Source organism: Sarcophilus harrisii, chromosome 4, assembly GCF_902635505.1.
Source record: "Sarcophilus harrisii chromosome 4, mSarHar1.11, whole genome shotgun sequence".
In the NCBI taxonomy this organism is placed as follows: domain Eukaryota; kingdom Metazoa; phylum Chordata; class Mammalia; order Dasyuromorphia; family Dasyuridae; genus Sarcophilus; species Sarcophilus harrisii.
The window spans coordinates 40,100,210-40,116,901 of record NC_045429.1 but is presented as its reverse complement, the minus strand read 5'-3'; the positions used below and the strand labels follow the sequence as shown (position 1 = coordinate 40,116,901).

Sequence of the window (16,692 nt, the reverse complement as noted above, 5' to 3'; positions counted from 1 at the left end):
TCTGTTGTCAGTAAAACTAACTGTTTGAGGGAAGGAAAGCAATGTGTGTACATACTGGGGGTCTATGTATTAATTTTTAAATTAAAAAAATTCAAGAAAAAAACAAAATGTAAAAGCATTACCAACAAAGTATTAGAGTATATCCCCGAATGTGATAGAAATCTAAATTATATCTTTCAAAGAATCAAATTTACTTATGAATTACCAAAGGATTCATTAAAAAATAATTCAAAATATCAAGAAGTAATTACTGTTCTATAAATATTTGCCAAATTATATTCTCTTCTCACTTAACAATTTTGCAACAAATATAATACCTCAGATAATAAGATAACAAAATACTAATGTTACTTTGTTTTTTACTTTAATAATCTACAGAATTTTTTAAAAAGTAACTGACAAATGTAATGCATGTCTGATAAATGAACTGGCTACTGGCTAAGGAAGAAAAGAAAAATTGCTTCTTCATTTTCATAAAAAGCTTAACTGGGAAGGAAAAGCACAGTTCAGGCATAAGAACTTTCATACTGATTTTCTTATCATTTAATCCCAATCAATTAAGTCTCCATAAAAGATCATTTTTGTCTATGTATTTCTAAACCTTTTAGTCTTGTACATATTTCAAGAATAGGAGAGTTATAAAATGAAACAACTGTTTAGGAGGCCAATCACAAGCCTAATTTATTATGCACAATGCTTTTATTATGTGCCCAAAGGATTTCCCCTCACAAAGAGTCAGCTCTTTGAGGTCAAAAACTGTTTCATCTTCATCCTTCTGTCCTTAGCCTTTATCACAATATTGTGCTTAATAAATGTTGATTTGATTGATTAAAGCCACTTACTGTAAATATTAGAATAGGTGAAAAAACTCCAAAAGCCCTAAAATTGGAAGAAGCCCCAAAATATCAGTTGGTCTAAAACTCTACCTTTAGAAAAAGAGCTATTATAAATTCTCATTTTATATAGATAGGCAATTGAAGTTAAATAACATTCTTAAATTCATCACTTAGTGGTCAGTGACAGTGATGGGGCAGCTAGAGCACTGGACCTGAAGTCAGGAAGACTTGGGTTGTTCAAATCTGGCCTCGGATACTTAGGAGTTGTACAAAACACAGCAAATCACTAAAATTCTGCCTGCCTCCATTTCATCATCTGTAAAATGTGGATAATGAAAGCACCTGAATCCTAGGTTTATGAAAAAAATCAAATGAGATATTTGTAAAGCAATTCCTTATTAGAGCAGGCACTATATTAATGATGATGATGAACTAGAATCCATGTCTTTTCCCAATATCAGATATCCTGATATCAAATAGTATTGTCTTCAGATTAACTTCTGAACTTTAAAATCCTTATTAGATGTAATGAATTTATAAATCTCAAATTTTCAAGTTAATTTTCTATATAACTTAAGTTGTGTTATGACAATATGCTGAGCTTGCCTTTAACTTCTTTAATTTTATCATTAGAAAGCTATATAGAGAGAAAACACACTAAATTAGAACAGATTTGGTACCAGAGTACCTGGGACTGAATCTCATCTCAGCTTCTTACTAGCTGTGTAACAATAGGCAAATTTCTTTAACTTATTCAGCCCTTGGTTTTCTCATCTGCACAATGACAGGAAAGCTAGATTAGATCACCTATAAAGTAGATTGCAGCATTAATTCTATGATCCTGTGAAAATATGGTAAATTTCAAAATTACCTTAATAAAAAATATTTAAATATGATCATTTGTTATTCTTAGTATTCATTTAAGATTTGTCATCTATATCAATTGCATCAGAGGTAATGCTTCAGCATAATGCCATCCATATTACTGGATTTTAAAAAAATGAAAGTATTCTTCATTCTTTCACTTTAGTATGCCATTAAAATTTTAAACTGTCTAAATGGAAAGCATGTGAGATTTAATCACAATACCGTTCACCATTTCCTTAGCATCATATATCTAAGAATCAATTACTGTTATATTCTCCTGATCTAGGGGAAAATATTTTAAAAGCATGGATAATTGTACTCATTAATAATAGGGTCTTATTTTGTCTAAGAAATAATTTTAAAACAACCAGATTCTGAGCATCTTCTACCTATCCTATCAGTTATGAATTCTTATAGTTATGGGGTGGGGAGGATGTCCTAAGAGAAGCAGGTATATCACTATATATGATAATGGTAATGTCTGTTCAAGAGAACATATTCCTGAACTCTTGCTTCACAATAAATGTGGAATCCATCTGACATATTCCTTATCATCTATTGTCCAAAACATGAACTGTATTACAAATGGCAATTGAATAAAATTAGCAAGTAAGTCACAATAAAGGAAGGGATTTCTATTATCCTTCACCCAAATTCACCCTTCAAAAGCAGGCTCCCCAAAATTTCCTTAGCCACAGAATCAAAGGCACTTTTCCAAAAAGAAATACAGAATAATCAATACCTGGCAGCCTCTCTTTTCGATTTCCATAATGCATTTCTGCATCAATAGTGGCACCATCAATCCTACATTTTCCTTCTCCACAACTTTTTGAACATCTACCCCAAATATTACTGGTTCTCGATTTGCATCTAGGCCTGGAAGAGAATTCTCCCACTGTTCCATAAGAGTCACTTTCACATAAATAAGTCCTCTGGGCTCAAGTTTGACAGCCAACTGATGTGTCTTTGTCACTCTGAACAAGGTGGGGAGGACAACGGTCCCATGACAACATACACGATTTTTTCTTGGCGTTGGTTCCCAACTGAAGACTACTAACTTTAAGTGCTGTGCATTTTCAATTTCTATGTTGAAGGTATGATCCATGTCTAAAAAGGTTGTCCGGCAAGTAAGCAATGCTGTTCTTGCTTTGTTGACTGAATCTACCTGAATTGCACAAAAGACATCTTTTGAATCCATCCGTGGTGGTTTTAAATCCTCTGCTCCATAGAAATGCACGCTCATGAGTCCAGAGAGATACTGTGAACATTTGGGTTGATCAGAAAAGCTGTAATGTCTAAATGCATCAATGTCTATTTCTGTTTTGTTGATACCATTTGGAAATATTTCCTTTCCTCTCAAATGTTTGTTTTCAGATCCACGTTTGCCTGATTTAATTATAAGCTCAGGTGAATCTCCATCACTAAGATAACCACCTTTGCAAGTAGATTTAGAACTTGTGGAATTCTCCTTTGGGAAGCTATGCTGAGAAGAGACACTGCTGTCCAAGTGGTACCGGCTTATCACGTTTCTCTGTGCAGCAGGAGTGGTATTCCCAGAAGGAAAAGTGACTGTGTGGCTCCTCCCCTGACAGTTACATTTTGACAAGGAAGAGGGGCTGTGTGAACTGTGTAAGTGGCCCAAGGTTCCCCTGACACTTAATTTTCGGCTAAGTTCAGGTAATTTTTTCATTTTCATTGAAAGTTTTCTTACAGTTTTTGGAGATTTGATTTTATCTGGAAAAGACCAATTGATTGAGCCACTTTTTTTCACGGGGTTAGGGCTTGGAGGTAGTACAGCTTCAGCTGTACTTAATTCACACTTACTTGTAGCAACTGGGATTCCAGGACCTTTAAAGCAAAAGTAAAAAATATATTAGCAATCCTTTGTTTTAACAGCTATTTCAGCTTACCATCTCAAACCATAGAGACTCTCACAACAAGAGTTATTGTCATATCTTAACAAAAATGAATGATTCTTCAGATCTGCCATCAACAACTTTCAAGCAGCTAGACAATTTAAATAGTTTTTAAGAAGGATGGTAAATTAATAAGAAGCATTCTAATCTTTTCCCTAACCAATTTATCACCATGTGGTCTTTCCTTACACTTCTCCTCTTCCCCAGCTTAGTTTCTTTTTATGTACTGTCTCATCCTATTAGAGTAAAAGCTTCGTGAAGACAAGGGCCACCTTCCTTTTTGTTTTTATTTGTATTTTAAGTCCTTAGTACATGACCTGGCATATAATAAGTGCTTAATAAATGCTTGATTTGACTATGGATAACCAAAGAAGATGAGTTAGGCCAGCTACTTTTTTTTTTTTTAACTCACAATTCTTCTTCTAGGAGTTTCTTTTCTATTTCTATCTTATAAAAAAATTAATCAATGGACACTTAAGATGATATAAAGCAAGTGGTTTTTTTGTGGTTCTGTTTCTTGTTTGCTCTGTGGAACTGCAAGAAATACAACAAAAGGAATCAATTTAACCAAGAATGCAAACATTCAATAGTGGTCACGTTAAAGAATTGGAGTTTTAGTTATTATGAACCACTGTTCTCTTCTTTATAATATATGAGTTCCTCTCTCTACCAAACATCAATCCAAAGATTTAATGCAGAACTATTCTCTGTGTAAGTTAAATACAGCTAGGCTATAGGTACATAAACATGCTAAATTTTATTTCCATTTCCAGTTAAGACTAATGAGAGGCAGAGCAAAATGCTTTTGACTAGTAAGAAGTTAGTTCAAAGTTACATTTAGCTATAAAACTTGAATTCTCTAACCAAAAAAAGGTTTAGATTAAAATCAACCTTTTATAGCTGAACTCTAAATTTGTTATTTTTAGGTATATGCATTTATGACTTCAAAGCTTAGATCAAAAATTAAAACTATTTCAAAATTTCATAATAAAAATATTTTCTTAAATGAAATGTTAGTTTAAGTTGAAAAGTATTACGTATTCTAACAATATTCCAATTATTTCAAATCCATATGTGTTATTGATAACTTGCTCAACCACTGTTTTATGAGGAAAATTCTACCTTACTATCAGCCTAAAGATCTAGCCAGCTTTACTTCTATTTACATAAAGGGAGAAAAATTATTTTTCAATATCAACAAGTTTTCTTCTTTCCTAATTTTACCCAATTAATGGGTTCCTCTGAAAAGGAAGTTGGGTTGTTGTTGTTGTTGTTATTTTACAGAAAGCTATTCTGAGTGTTCCTGCTGTGGTTTTTTGGCAAGAAATGTTGTATTTGATAAAATTGGACAAAGCAATCCTTTGTACTGCAAACCACAGCACAATCCTACTGGTGGGTTGGTCTAAAACATTCTGTAATAATCAGATCCATGTTTCACAGTCCCTTTCTGTCATGACTTAGAAAAATAAGTGAAATATTGCACTTCCCTTTGTTTGGTTTTGATTTGTAAAACTTTCAACAGTTACCACTCAATTAATATGAAGCTAATTCAAAATGCCTAGGAGTTTGAAAATCAGCACTTAATTTTAAGCCATGTTATTTCAATAAAACCAGAGACTGAGTTTTAGAAAACACAATACATTATCTTGTCCAACAGATTTGAATCTTTAGTTAATATACCAAATTAATTTTTATATTCCCTGATTTGAATATTCATCTTCTATATTCTACTCATTCCCTGAGAGTTTTCTACCAAAGTGCATAAGAGAACAAGTTACTTGAGATAAAGGAAGTCTTCCTGTTCCCAATAAAAAACTACAGTGATGATGCCAGGTAAGTAAACCATCTTTAAGTACTTCCTTTGGGTTTTTTAGGATTATATGTCTTATAAATATATTTCTGGGAAGTACGGTAGAAAAAAAGTTATATACATAGCAGCTGTTCCGTTTTTACAGGTCGTTTGGGGTCTTTTTTTAGATGTCTAGAAACATTTACTGGTCTACAATTACTGTCTGGCACACTAAATTATAAAACTCAGGTCTTACTTTAAAAGAAATTAAATATCTCAAATCATACTTCTCTTCATTTTGTATATAACTCAACTTTAACTTTTGTGAAAGTATATGAGTATGACAATCTTATTATTAATGTACATTAGAAAAAATACTATATGCCAAGCCAGAAGACCTAACTTTGAGCTCCAGATCAACTACATAAGCTATGAGCTTCAGCAAGTCACTTAGCCTACTTAAAAGTTTCAGCTTCCTCACTGGTGAAAAGAGGATGATGATAGTAATAATTATATACTGCTTTAAAGTTTTCAAAGTGCTTTCCAAATATATTTTCACAACAACTCTGTAAAGCAAATATTATTATTCCTATTTTAAAGATGAGAAAACTGAGAAAGATAAAGGTTAACTAATTTGCCTAGAATCATACAGCAAATATGAGGTCAAAGTCTTCCTGATTCTAAGCCCAGCACTATTTCCATTGTACCATCTGCACTGTTTTAGTGTCAGCCAAGTTCTATGTAAATAAGAGCTATTTATTTGTGTTACTATCACATATAGAAAAGGCTACCAAAATAAAAAAAATCTTTATAAAAATCTTTAGAGTCAAGTCTTGCATCTGATCCTAGTTACTTCAGACTACCCTAAAACTAAAATGAATAAAAAACTTCTTCAGTAGAGGGAGTAAATTTTCATAGGTAAAAACACAAAAAGTTTCACTAAAACTGACAAGGTATCACAAAAAATTACCTGGATCAAATCGTGTGTTATCTTCAAAGCAAGTATGTATGACTGGCAACAATAGCAACAGATTCTGGATTAGAACAAGGGTGTGGTTTAGAAAGGTTATGGACTTCTTGTCTTCTGCCCCAGACTCATTTTAACTCAGAGTTAAAACCACTCATATTGAAAATCACAACTAGGAATAACCCATTAATCTCAAAATATTTAAAAGCAAAAGATATTCTGAACTACACTCAATGCACTGACTAAAAATAAGGTATGAAAAAAAATCTATGACCCAAGAAATACATAAGATCTTTTCAAGTGCCTCTCTGACAAAATGATGCTTACTTTAGTTTATTATGGTTGTGGCTAGACTCTCACCATTCCTACTTGATATACGTCACATCTCAAGAACTTTGCAAACATTTAGCTCAGAATAAAATTTCCTATTCAGCTACAATGTTACCTAAAAATATTGCCATCAAAAGTTTGAGGCTTTTTTAAAATTATGCTATTTTCTTATGACACTCCAATGAATGCCATCCTAAAAGCCAGATCTTGACCTTGAAGAATTTATAATTAGGGTTTTGTTGTTGCTGTTGTTTGTCTAGACCTGTGTTTTCAGAGGCACAGGGAGCTCTGTAGACAGTTCCTCCACTATATTTAACAGTCTTAGAAAAAGTCTCTCAGGGCCACTGTGGTCATATAGCCAACTATATATGACAGGGGCAGAACCTGTCTTCCAAACTTAATCTATTGTACCACAGTAGTTCTTGGTAGTACAAATAAAAGCAAAGGTCTAAATTTTGTCATACATAAAAGCTATTATGTTATAAAAATACACATTGATAATTCCAGTTAACAACACATTTACCTATTACAAACTTGTAGTCAGATCCTGAAGGGCCCAGAGTCTGTCCTCAAGACTCCTAGTCTGCTCCTCCTCTCTCTACTCATCGCTCACACGAAACTGATAACCTGGCATTACATGCTCCTGGAAAGTTAAACCTATTCATAAAATCCTACGAGGTCCGCTCTACTCTTCCCTTCAGCAAAATCCTTTTCCTGAATCAAGCTCTTTTTTGCCTGCATTACTAGAAAAGGTGATTTACTTCTAACACCTAAGGAGGATGTTGATAAACTGGATACCGTTTAAGGGAAGCCAATCCCAAAAGGTAATGTCACATGACATCGGTGCTGAACAAAGGTGGAGAACAATCACACAATCATTCTGACTAGGAACAGCACAAATTTGTTACACAACCTTCCCTGGATCCTCCCTGCTGCTAGCTAATCAGTTCTCCTACACCTCCCTTGACAACGTATTCTCCCACTCTTCACAACAGCTCTTCTAAATTTTTACATCCCTCCTTATATGTCCCATGGTTCCACCACTCCCCATTTTCTCAGATGAGAACTTAGCTTCATTTTTTTAATAGAAAAAAATCACCACATAGAAAAAACATTCACCACGATCTTCCTCTCTCTCATCTATCTTGTCATTTATTCCTCCTTTTCCCCTATCTCACATGATGAAGTAGCTTTATTCTTTATCAAGACTAATCCTGCTAATGTGTTCAAATGATTTCATACCATCCTGTCTCCTCCAACAGAATGTCCCCTCTGTCATTTGCACTGACTTATTTTCAATCTCTCACTCTCTACTGGCTCATTCCCTACTACCTATATATATGCAGTTTCCCCCATCCTGAAAAAAAAATCCTTACTTGATCCTTCATCCCTGCTATCATCCTATTTTTCTTCTGTTCTTTGTAGCTAAACTCCTCCACAAAGCTGATAGATGCCTGCACTTCCCTTCTTTCACTCTCTTCTTAACCCCTAACTAATTCAACTTCTGACTTTATCATTCCCCTGAAAACCTCGTCCCAAGTTACCAATGATCCACTTGATAGGTCCACAATACTTTTCTCCATCCTCATTCTCCCTGACACTGCTGATCACTCTCACGTCCTTGATACTTTCTTTTCTCTAAGTTCTCAGGCATTCCTCTCTCCTGATTCTCCTCCTATCTGACCACTCTTCCCTGTCTCCTTTGCTGGATCCTCTATTCCTCATCGTCACCCTCTAACCATCTGTATCCTTCAGGGTTCTGTACTGGGCCCTCTTCTCTTATCCCTTTACCCTATTTCACTTGCTGACCTCATTAGCTCCTCTAGATTTAACTGCATTTAAAAAAAAAAAATAGCTTTTTATTTTTCATTTTTTTTAAATAATAGCTTTTTATTTTTCAAAACATGGAAAGAGTTTTCAACATTCACCCTTGCACAACCTTGGGTTCCAAATTTTTCTCCCTCCTTTCTCCCTTCCCTCTCTACCGAACAGTAAGTAATCCAATATAGGTTAAATGTGCAATTCTTCTAAAACACACTTCCACATTTATTCCACTGCACAAGAAAAATCAGATCAAAAAGGGGGAAAATGAGAAAGAAAAAAAGCAACTCAACAACAACAAAGGTGAAAATACTATGTTGTGAGCCACATTCAAGTCCCCTCTATGGATAATGCTGGCTTTAACACAAGTCTATTGGAATTGAAATTACCATCTTTATACTGATGATTCTCAAATTTACCTTTACGTCCAATCTCTCTGTTGACCTTCCATCTCTTATCTCCAATGCCTTTCAGACATCTGGAAATGGATGTCCAATAGACAATCTTATATATCCACATTAATACTAGTATCTTTTCTCTTAAACTCTGCTGTCTCCTACCTGCCCTATTACTATAGAGGGCAACTATCCCTCCCAGTCTTCAAAGCTCACAACCTGGAGTCATCCTGAATTCCTCACTATCTCTCACCCACTTTATCCAAGTTGTTGCCAAGGCATGTCAAGTTCACCTTTGCAACTTCTTTCAGATCCGCTCCCCTTTTCTATCTACAACAGCCATTCCCTGGTACAGGATCTGATCATCTAAGAATTAGACTAGAGCAATAGCTTGCTGGTGGGTCTGCGTGCCTCAAATCTCTCCCACTCCAACTCATCCTCCATGAAGCCACTAAAATGATTTTCCTAAAAATGTAGGTCTGATCACATCACATCTTCTCTCTGTGTGTATGTTTGTGTCTGTCTGTCTCTGTTTCTCTGTCTCTTTCTCTCAATAAAGCTCCAGGGGTTTCTTGTTGCTTCTAGGAGAAAATAAGTAGTGCTCTGTTTGGCTTTCAAAGCACTTCATAAGCTGACTCTCCTACCTTCCCAGCCTCCTAATTCCCCATTATGTATGCTTTGATCTAGTGACAGTGGCCTCCTGGCTATTCCACAAACAAGACTCTCCCTACCTCTTGGTTCAGGCATTCTGACTGTTCTCTGTGCCTGGAATGCTTTCCTCTTCCACTTCAACTACTGACCTCCCTGCCTTCCTTTAAGTATCAACCAAAATCCCATCATCTACAGGAAGCAATCCCTACCTCCTCTTTATTCCAGTGCTTTCCCCTCCTTTAACTGTTTCCTATTTATCTACATAACTTATTGTGTGTATTATACACACAATATATATGGCTATTATAAGTACATAACTTATTGTGTGTATTATATAGATGTGTGTGTGTATACACACACAGAGAGATTTTTAGTAATTTATATTTTGCTTGTGGTCTCCCCCATTCGATTTTAAGCTCCTTAAGGACAAAGACTTTCTTTTGTCTCTTACTTATATCACCAGTGTTGGCACATAACAGGCCTTTAATAAACTGAATTTATTATAAACTTATTTATTTATATATGAATTTATTTATAAACAACAAATTATTGAGTTAAATGTTTAATCTGGGCAAGAGAAAACTCAAGGAAGATAAGACAATGATCTTGAAGGATATGATGAGCTGTAATACGGAGGAAGGACAAGATATGTTCTACTGGCTCCCAAATGGAGCAATCTGCAGAAAAGCCAATTTTAAACTTGATTTCAGGAATTCCCAATTCTAAAGAATTGGTAGGTTTCTCTCCTTTGGAGGTCTTTACACAGAAATAACTGGACAACCATCTGTGGGTCATATTATACCAAGGACTCCTTTAATATCTGAGCTGGGAAAAGATTCTCAGATTCTGTATTCTCCCTCCATAAAGTCAGAGCCTCCCTGTAATGTAGACTACTGTCTTGAGCTTCCTTCTGTCCTCACACCAATTTAATAACTCCAATTTCTTAATATCTATTACTTCTTTCTTTTTAGGCTAAAAAAATGTAAATAAAAAATAAAATAAAATAAAATCTGCAAATATCTCTAAATAAAAACAAATGTCTTTCATCTCAGTCTACCAGATTATGATATCCATGTATTATTCTCTTTCTACATCACCTTTTAGAAATAAACTTTTGAAATGAAGCCTCAATGCAAAAGTTCTAAAGGTTTTAGATGACTTCCAATTTACCAAATCTAATTGACCTTTCTCAGGCTAGTCTTTTCTCCTTTTCTTAATATGATGAGCAATCAAGCCTTCTTGTAACTGCTCTATTAGTTACCAATGACCCTCTACTTTCCTAGTTCAAATATTTGAATACAGTAATGGCTTTTCTTCTTCAAACTAAACATCCCCAATTTCCAGTTCCTCCAATCTCCTAGACCAAGCTTCTGGACTAGTAGATTACTGGGGTTCTGAGGTACCCTGATTTCAGATTTCTAACTCCTATCCTGGAGCCCTATGCTCCTTACTAGTGAAAGGTCATATCTAGGTGTCCCTAGCTCCAATACAATGCATTCTGAAATCCTCCTGATATGTTGTTTCTCAGAAACCTCCCTCCCCTTTCTACCTCTTCTGGAAACAAAGAACAAAAATTCACCATTCCTAAAAACAGGGTGTCAATTAATTGCACTGTAATTCCACTCCCTATTCCTATTATTTCCCAGATCAAAATACCCTTCTTTAGCCACTACTTCAAAAAAATTTTTTCTTCCTCTATGGTATATAAGCTCCTTCAGGACAGGGACTATTGAATTTCTAACCCCTTTTTCATTCCTTCCTTCCCAAAATGTTATACCTGGAACTGAACATGATACTTTAGGTATGATCTGACCCAGATAGAGTACTAATCAAAACAAAACCTCCTTCATTCTGGATGGACATTATATATCTCAACTAACCTAAGACCCCATTTGCTTCTTTATCTGCCAAGTTATAGGAAAGACTCATAGGAAGCTTTCAGGCCATGAAAAATTTCAGATTTTTTCCACACTGACTAGTATCCACCTTTAATCCCCCTATTCAATATTCGTACAATTAATTTTTTAAAACCCAAATGTAGTGTTTTACATTTATTGTCAGAAGATGACTGGACCAATTATTCATGACTATCCTAATTTTGTACTCTATCCCTGCTCAGAAGCCCATTATCAATTCCTTTATTTGAAGTCATGATCTAAAAATTCAACTTTAATTCTATAATGCTACCTTGTTAATCAACTGGTCACTGCCCAAAATAAATTGTCCTCACATGTCCTGATTTTTCTTCTACAGCATGTTTCTTGTCTTCTGTGTCCTAAATCATGAACGTAAATCAAGAGGATTTCAACATTTATCTAATTTTTTATAGTTGATAAAGCACTTTGCTCACAGTAATCTTATTAGCTAAGAGAGTTCAAGTATTATTGCCCTACCTAAAAGATAAGAAAATTGAGGCTAAAAATAGATTAGATGGTTACTTTCACATGGCTAGCAATTGTTAGAGCTGATATTCCGAGCCAGGTCTCCCAATACTGGCTTGAGTTCCTTTTCTGTTATTCCCAGCTACTTTTTAGTCATTTCTTAATCAGTCTACTCTGACAATGGCTATATTCTGACCACTCAACTCTTTATTCAGCCAGATTTGTGGATGTGCTATGCTATCACATTTCATTGTTATTGTTATCTGGTTCCTTTATGCATGTTATCAAGAGAAACCTTCAGGCAGAATCTGCACTGGATGGATCACTTTTAATGTTCCTTCCAATTCAATGATTCTATGAAAATCATGTGAAGAAGCACAGTAGAATGCAGCGTGGTGTCTACTAAGAAGTAATGAGCAAAGATCAATTAATGGATTTAGATCTCAAATACCTGATTTCAAAGCTATTCTGCTTAAATGTTTCTGTGTCTGTGCAGGTCACTAATACACTCTAGACCTTACTTCTGTCATTTGTAAAATGAAGGTGTGGACTCGATGGTCTCCACAATTTTTTCTCCACTTCTAAGAGTAATAATCAGATATGTACATTCAGGAATAGATTGTGAATTACTAGAGGGCAGCAGTCATACCTCTTCTGTCTTCTGTAAAAGTCCAACAACTAGCACTGTTAGACATGAATAGATAACTTCTATTGTCTTAAAGACTGGAGAAATGCTTCTGCAAATATCCTTCTGACTTTTCTATTAATTTAACATCATGCTATGATAAGTCAGACATATGCCCTTCAAAATGAGCAATTTTACAATTTAAATCCAAAAGCAAAACTTCTCCATTAAGTGCAGACACGATAAATTTTAATTCTATAGGTGTTTTAGGACGGTATAAAATAATCATGAATTATTTTGAAAGGAAAAATCTATTTTCATGCTTTAAAAATTTTTTTTTAAATTCAAAAACAAATGTTTTACAAATTTGGAATAAATTGTTCACCCAGATAACAAACTCATGAAATGTGAACTGAATCAGCTTATAATCCTTACTATTTCATTACTATTAAATATGTATATACTGAACTAAAGAATTAATTTCATAAAAAAAACTGGTTTAGAGTGAGAACAATCCAGTTTTAAGGATACCACCTTTTCTAAATACATTAAGATGTTAATCATTTAGGGGTAGATAGGTGGTGCAGTAGATAAGAGCACTGGCCCTAGAGTTAAGAGGACATAACCCTGGGCAAGTCACTTAACTCTGCCTTGCCAAAAAAAAAAAAAATAATAATAATAATAATAATAATAATCAATCATAAGCAGATACATAGTACATTACCTATGGTAAATCATTAAATCTGAGTTGACCAGTGTTTCTGATAATAGCCTCATTTCTAAAATATATACAGAACTGAGTCAAATTTCTAATACAAGTCATTCCCCAATTGATGAATGGTCAAAGGATATGAACAATTTTCAGATGAAGAAATTAAAACCATCTATAATCACATGAAAAAAATGTTCTAAATCAATATTACAGAAATGCAAATTAAAACAACTCTGAGGTACCACCTCACACCTCTCAGATTGTCTAACATGACAGGAAAAGATAATGATAGATTTTTTGGAGGGGAAGTAGGAAAACTGGGACATTAATGCATAGTTGGTGGAGCTGTGAAATAATCCAACCACTCTGGCGAACAATTTGGAACTAAACCCAAAGGGCTATCAAACTGTGCATACCCTTTGATCTAGCAGTGTCACTGCTGAATCTATATCCCAAAGAGATCCTAGAGAGAAAAAGACTCATACGTATAAAAATGTTTGTAGCAGCTCTTTTTGTGGCAAGCAGGAATTGGAAATTGAGTGGATGCCCATCAGTTGGAAAATGGCTGAATTATGGTAAATGAATGTAATGAAATATTGCTCTATAATAAATGATGAGCAGGCTAATTTCAGAAAAGCCTGGAAAGACTTACATGAACTGATGCTGAGTGACATGAGCAGAATCAGAACATTGTTATATAGTAAAAGCAAGATTATGTTATGATCAGCTATGACAGACTTAGCTCTCTCAGCAAAACAATTCCAATAGACTTGGAATGGAAAATGTTATTGGTATCCAGAGAAAGAACTATAGAGATTGAATGTAGATTGAAGCATACTATTTTCATCTCTTTTTGTTTGCTTCTTCTTTCTCATGGTTTTTTCCTTTTGTTCTGATTTTTCTTTCACAATATGTTTAATATGGAAATATATTTAAAATGATTGTACATGTGTAATCTATATCAAACTGCTTGCTATCTAGGAAAGGAGAAAAAAAATGGAATTCAAAATCTTACAAAAATGAGTGTTAACATTTTTAACATGTATTGGTCAACCTGCCATCTGGGGGAGGGAAGAAACTGGAACAAAAGGTTTGGCAATTGTCAATGCTGTAAAATTACCCATGCATATAACTTGTGAATAAAAAGCTATAATAAATCTTCAAAAAAAGAAAAAAAATGAGTATTAAAAACTATCTTTACATATAATTGGAAAATTCTGTGGTTAACAAAGACAAAAAAAAAAAAACCACCCAAAAACAAAAACACCAAAGCAATACTGTCATATCTTTTTATAGAGAACCTACATGAGGAAAGCACCATGTAAGTAAATTGATATGTAAACAAAATGAACACAAGGTAGTTTGGGAAGCAATAGAGCAGAGTAAAGAGGTAAGGGTTGTTTGAGAATGGTTTCATGTAGAAGATGGTGCTTGAGTGAGTTTTGGGGAAAACCAAGAAATCTAAGAGGAAAGACAAATAGGAAGCTTATTCTAGACATGGGGTGGGACCAGTGATGAAGAGATTTAAAAGGCACAGAGGAATTTATATATTCCCTACAGGAACTGTGAGCCACTAGAATTTATTGAGCAAAGAAGAGTGACATGATCAGACCTGTATTTTAGGAAAATCACTTTGCTGCTATTTGAAGAATGGACTTGAGTGGGGAGAAGTTTGTCTCCTTACCATGTAGCAACACACAGATAGCCATTTTTTCTCTGTCATTTCCAGTATAAAGGTCATTGTCTTTAGATCTGGAACATGACACAGACTTGTGTGGTTTAGTTTGCTTAACTGTTTTCCCTCTTTCCACTCTCCATCTCCAGCCTTTTTTTTTTTTTTTTTTTTTTTTTTTTAATTCTTTGGCATAAAGATGACTCTGAGAAAGAATACATTTGGAAATTAAGGTAATTTGAAACTTACTCAAGAATGAATCATTCTTCAGACTTAATTGTTCGTGGATGGGCTAACCAACATAATAAAAATAAATTAATCTACTTATATTCAGTGCCATCCCAATTAGGTTACCAAAAAATTACTTTACTGAGGTAGAAAAAATAATAAAATTCATTTGAAAGAACACAAATATCAAGAATAGCAAAGGAATTAATTAAAAAGAAAAAAGAAATTGTAAAGGGAGGAGATCTAGCAGGGCCAGATCTTAAACTTAAACTATGATAAGTTGGTAATTATCAAAACTGTCTGGTACTGGCTAAGGAATAAAATGGTGGCTCAGTAGAACAGATTAGACATATAATACAGAGTAGTAAATGATTACAGTAAACATGTGTTTTATCAATGTAAAGACAAGCTTTGGGGATAAGAATTCACTGTTTACTAAAAATTGCTGGAAAAACTGGAAAGCAGACTGTCAGAAACTAAGTAGAGACCATATCTTATACCATTTACCAACAGAAGGTCAAAATGGATACATAACCTAAACATAAAGGAAGATATAAATAAATTAAAAGACCATGAAACACATTAACTATCAGATTTATGTATAGAAGAACTTATGAATAAGCAAGTGGTGGAGAGCATTTTGAGATGTAATTACATTAAATTTGAAAGAGTTTGCTCAAATAAAACCAATGTAGCCAAAATTAAAATAAAAGCAGAAGAGTGGGGAAATTTTTTCATAGATAGTTTGCAAATAAAGGACATATCTCAAATATATAGAGAACTTTATCAAATTTGTAAAAATAAGTCAATCCTCAATTGATAAAAGGTCAAAGGATATGAATAGGAAGCTTTTCAGTGAAGAAATCAAACCTATATATAGTTATATGGGGAAAAAAATCAATACCGATTAAAAAATGCAAATTATAACTTTGAGATATCATCTTACACCTATCACATTGGCTAAAATAATAGAGAAGAACAATTACAAATGTTGGAGGGAGTGTGGAAGACTGGAACACTAACATACTTTTAGTAGAACTGTGAACTGATTCAACCAATTTGGAGAGCAATCTAGAATTAGGCCCAAAGAATTATAAAACTGTAACCCTTTGGCCTAGCAATATCACTATTATTTCCCAAAGTGATTAGGTAAAATGGAAAAGAAACCATATATTCTAAAATATTTATAGCAGCTCTCTTTGTGGTAGCAAAGAACTGAAAATTGAAAGGATGGGAAATGAGTGAATAAGTTGTGGAATATGATAATGATGTAATACCATTGTGCCATAAAAAATGAAGGGCTGGATGATTTTAGGAAGACATAACTAATGAAGGGTGAAATGAGTATAATAACCAAGATAATGTTATATATAGTGAGAGCAATATTTTTCAAAGAGTCAATGTGACTGATTATTCAGAGTTTTATGAAAATCAACTACAAAAGATCTATAAAGATGCTATCCACTTCCAGAGAAAAAACTGATATATACAATTATGTATTG

The 16,692-nt window shown here is 34.0% G+C and overlaps 1 protein-coding gene across 1 annotated transcript in view; it reads right to left on the bottom strand.

Moving 5' to 3' along the window:
* The window catches only part of SYDE2 (synapse defective Rho GTPase homolog 2), an 85,335-nt gene that overhangs the window by 45,849 nt on the left and 22,794 nt on the right, over positions 1-16,692 (bottom strand). Inside the window, 1 exon segment of the mRNA XM_023501718.2 lies at positions 2,446-3,551. Coding sequence (XP_023357486.2) covers positions 2,446-3,551 — 1,106 coding nt within the window.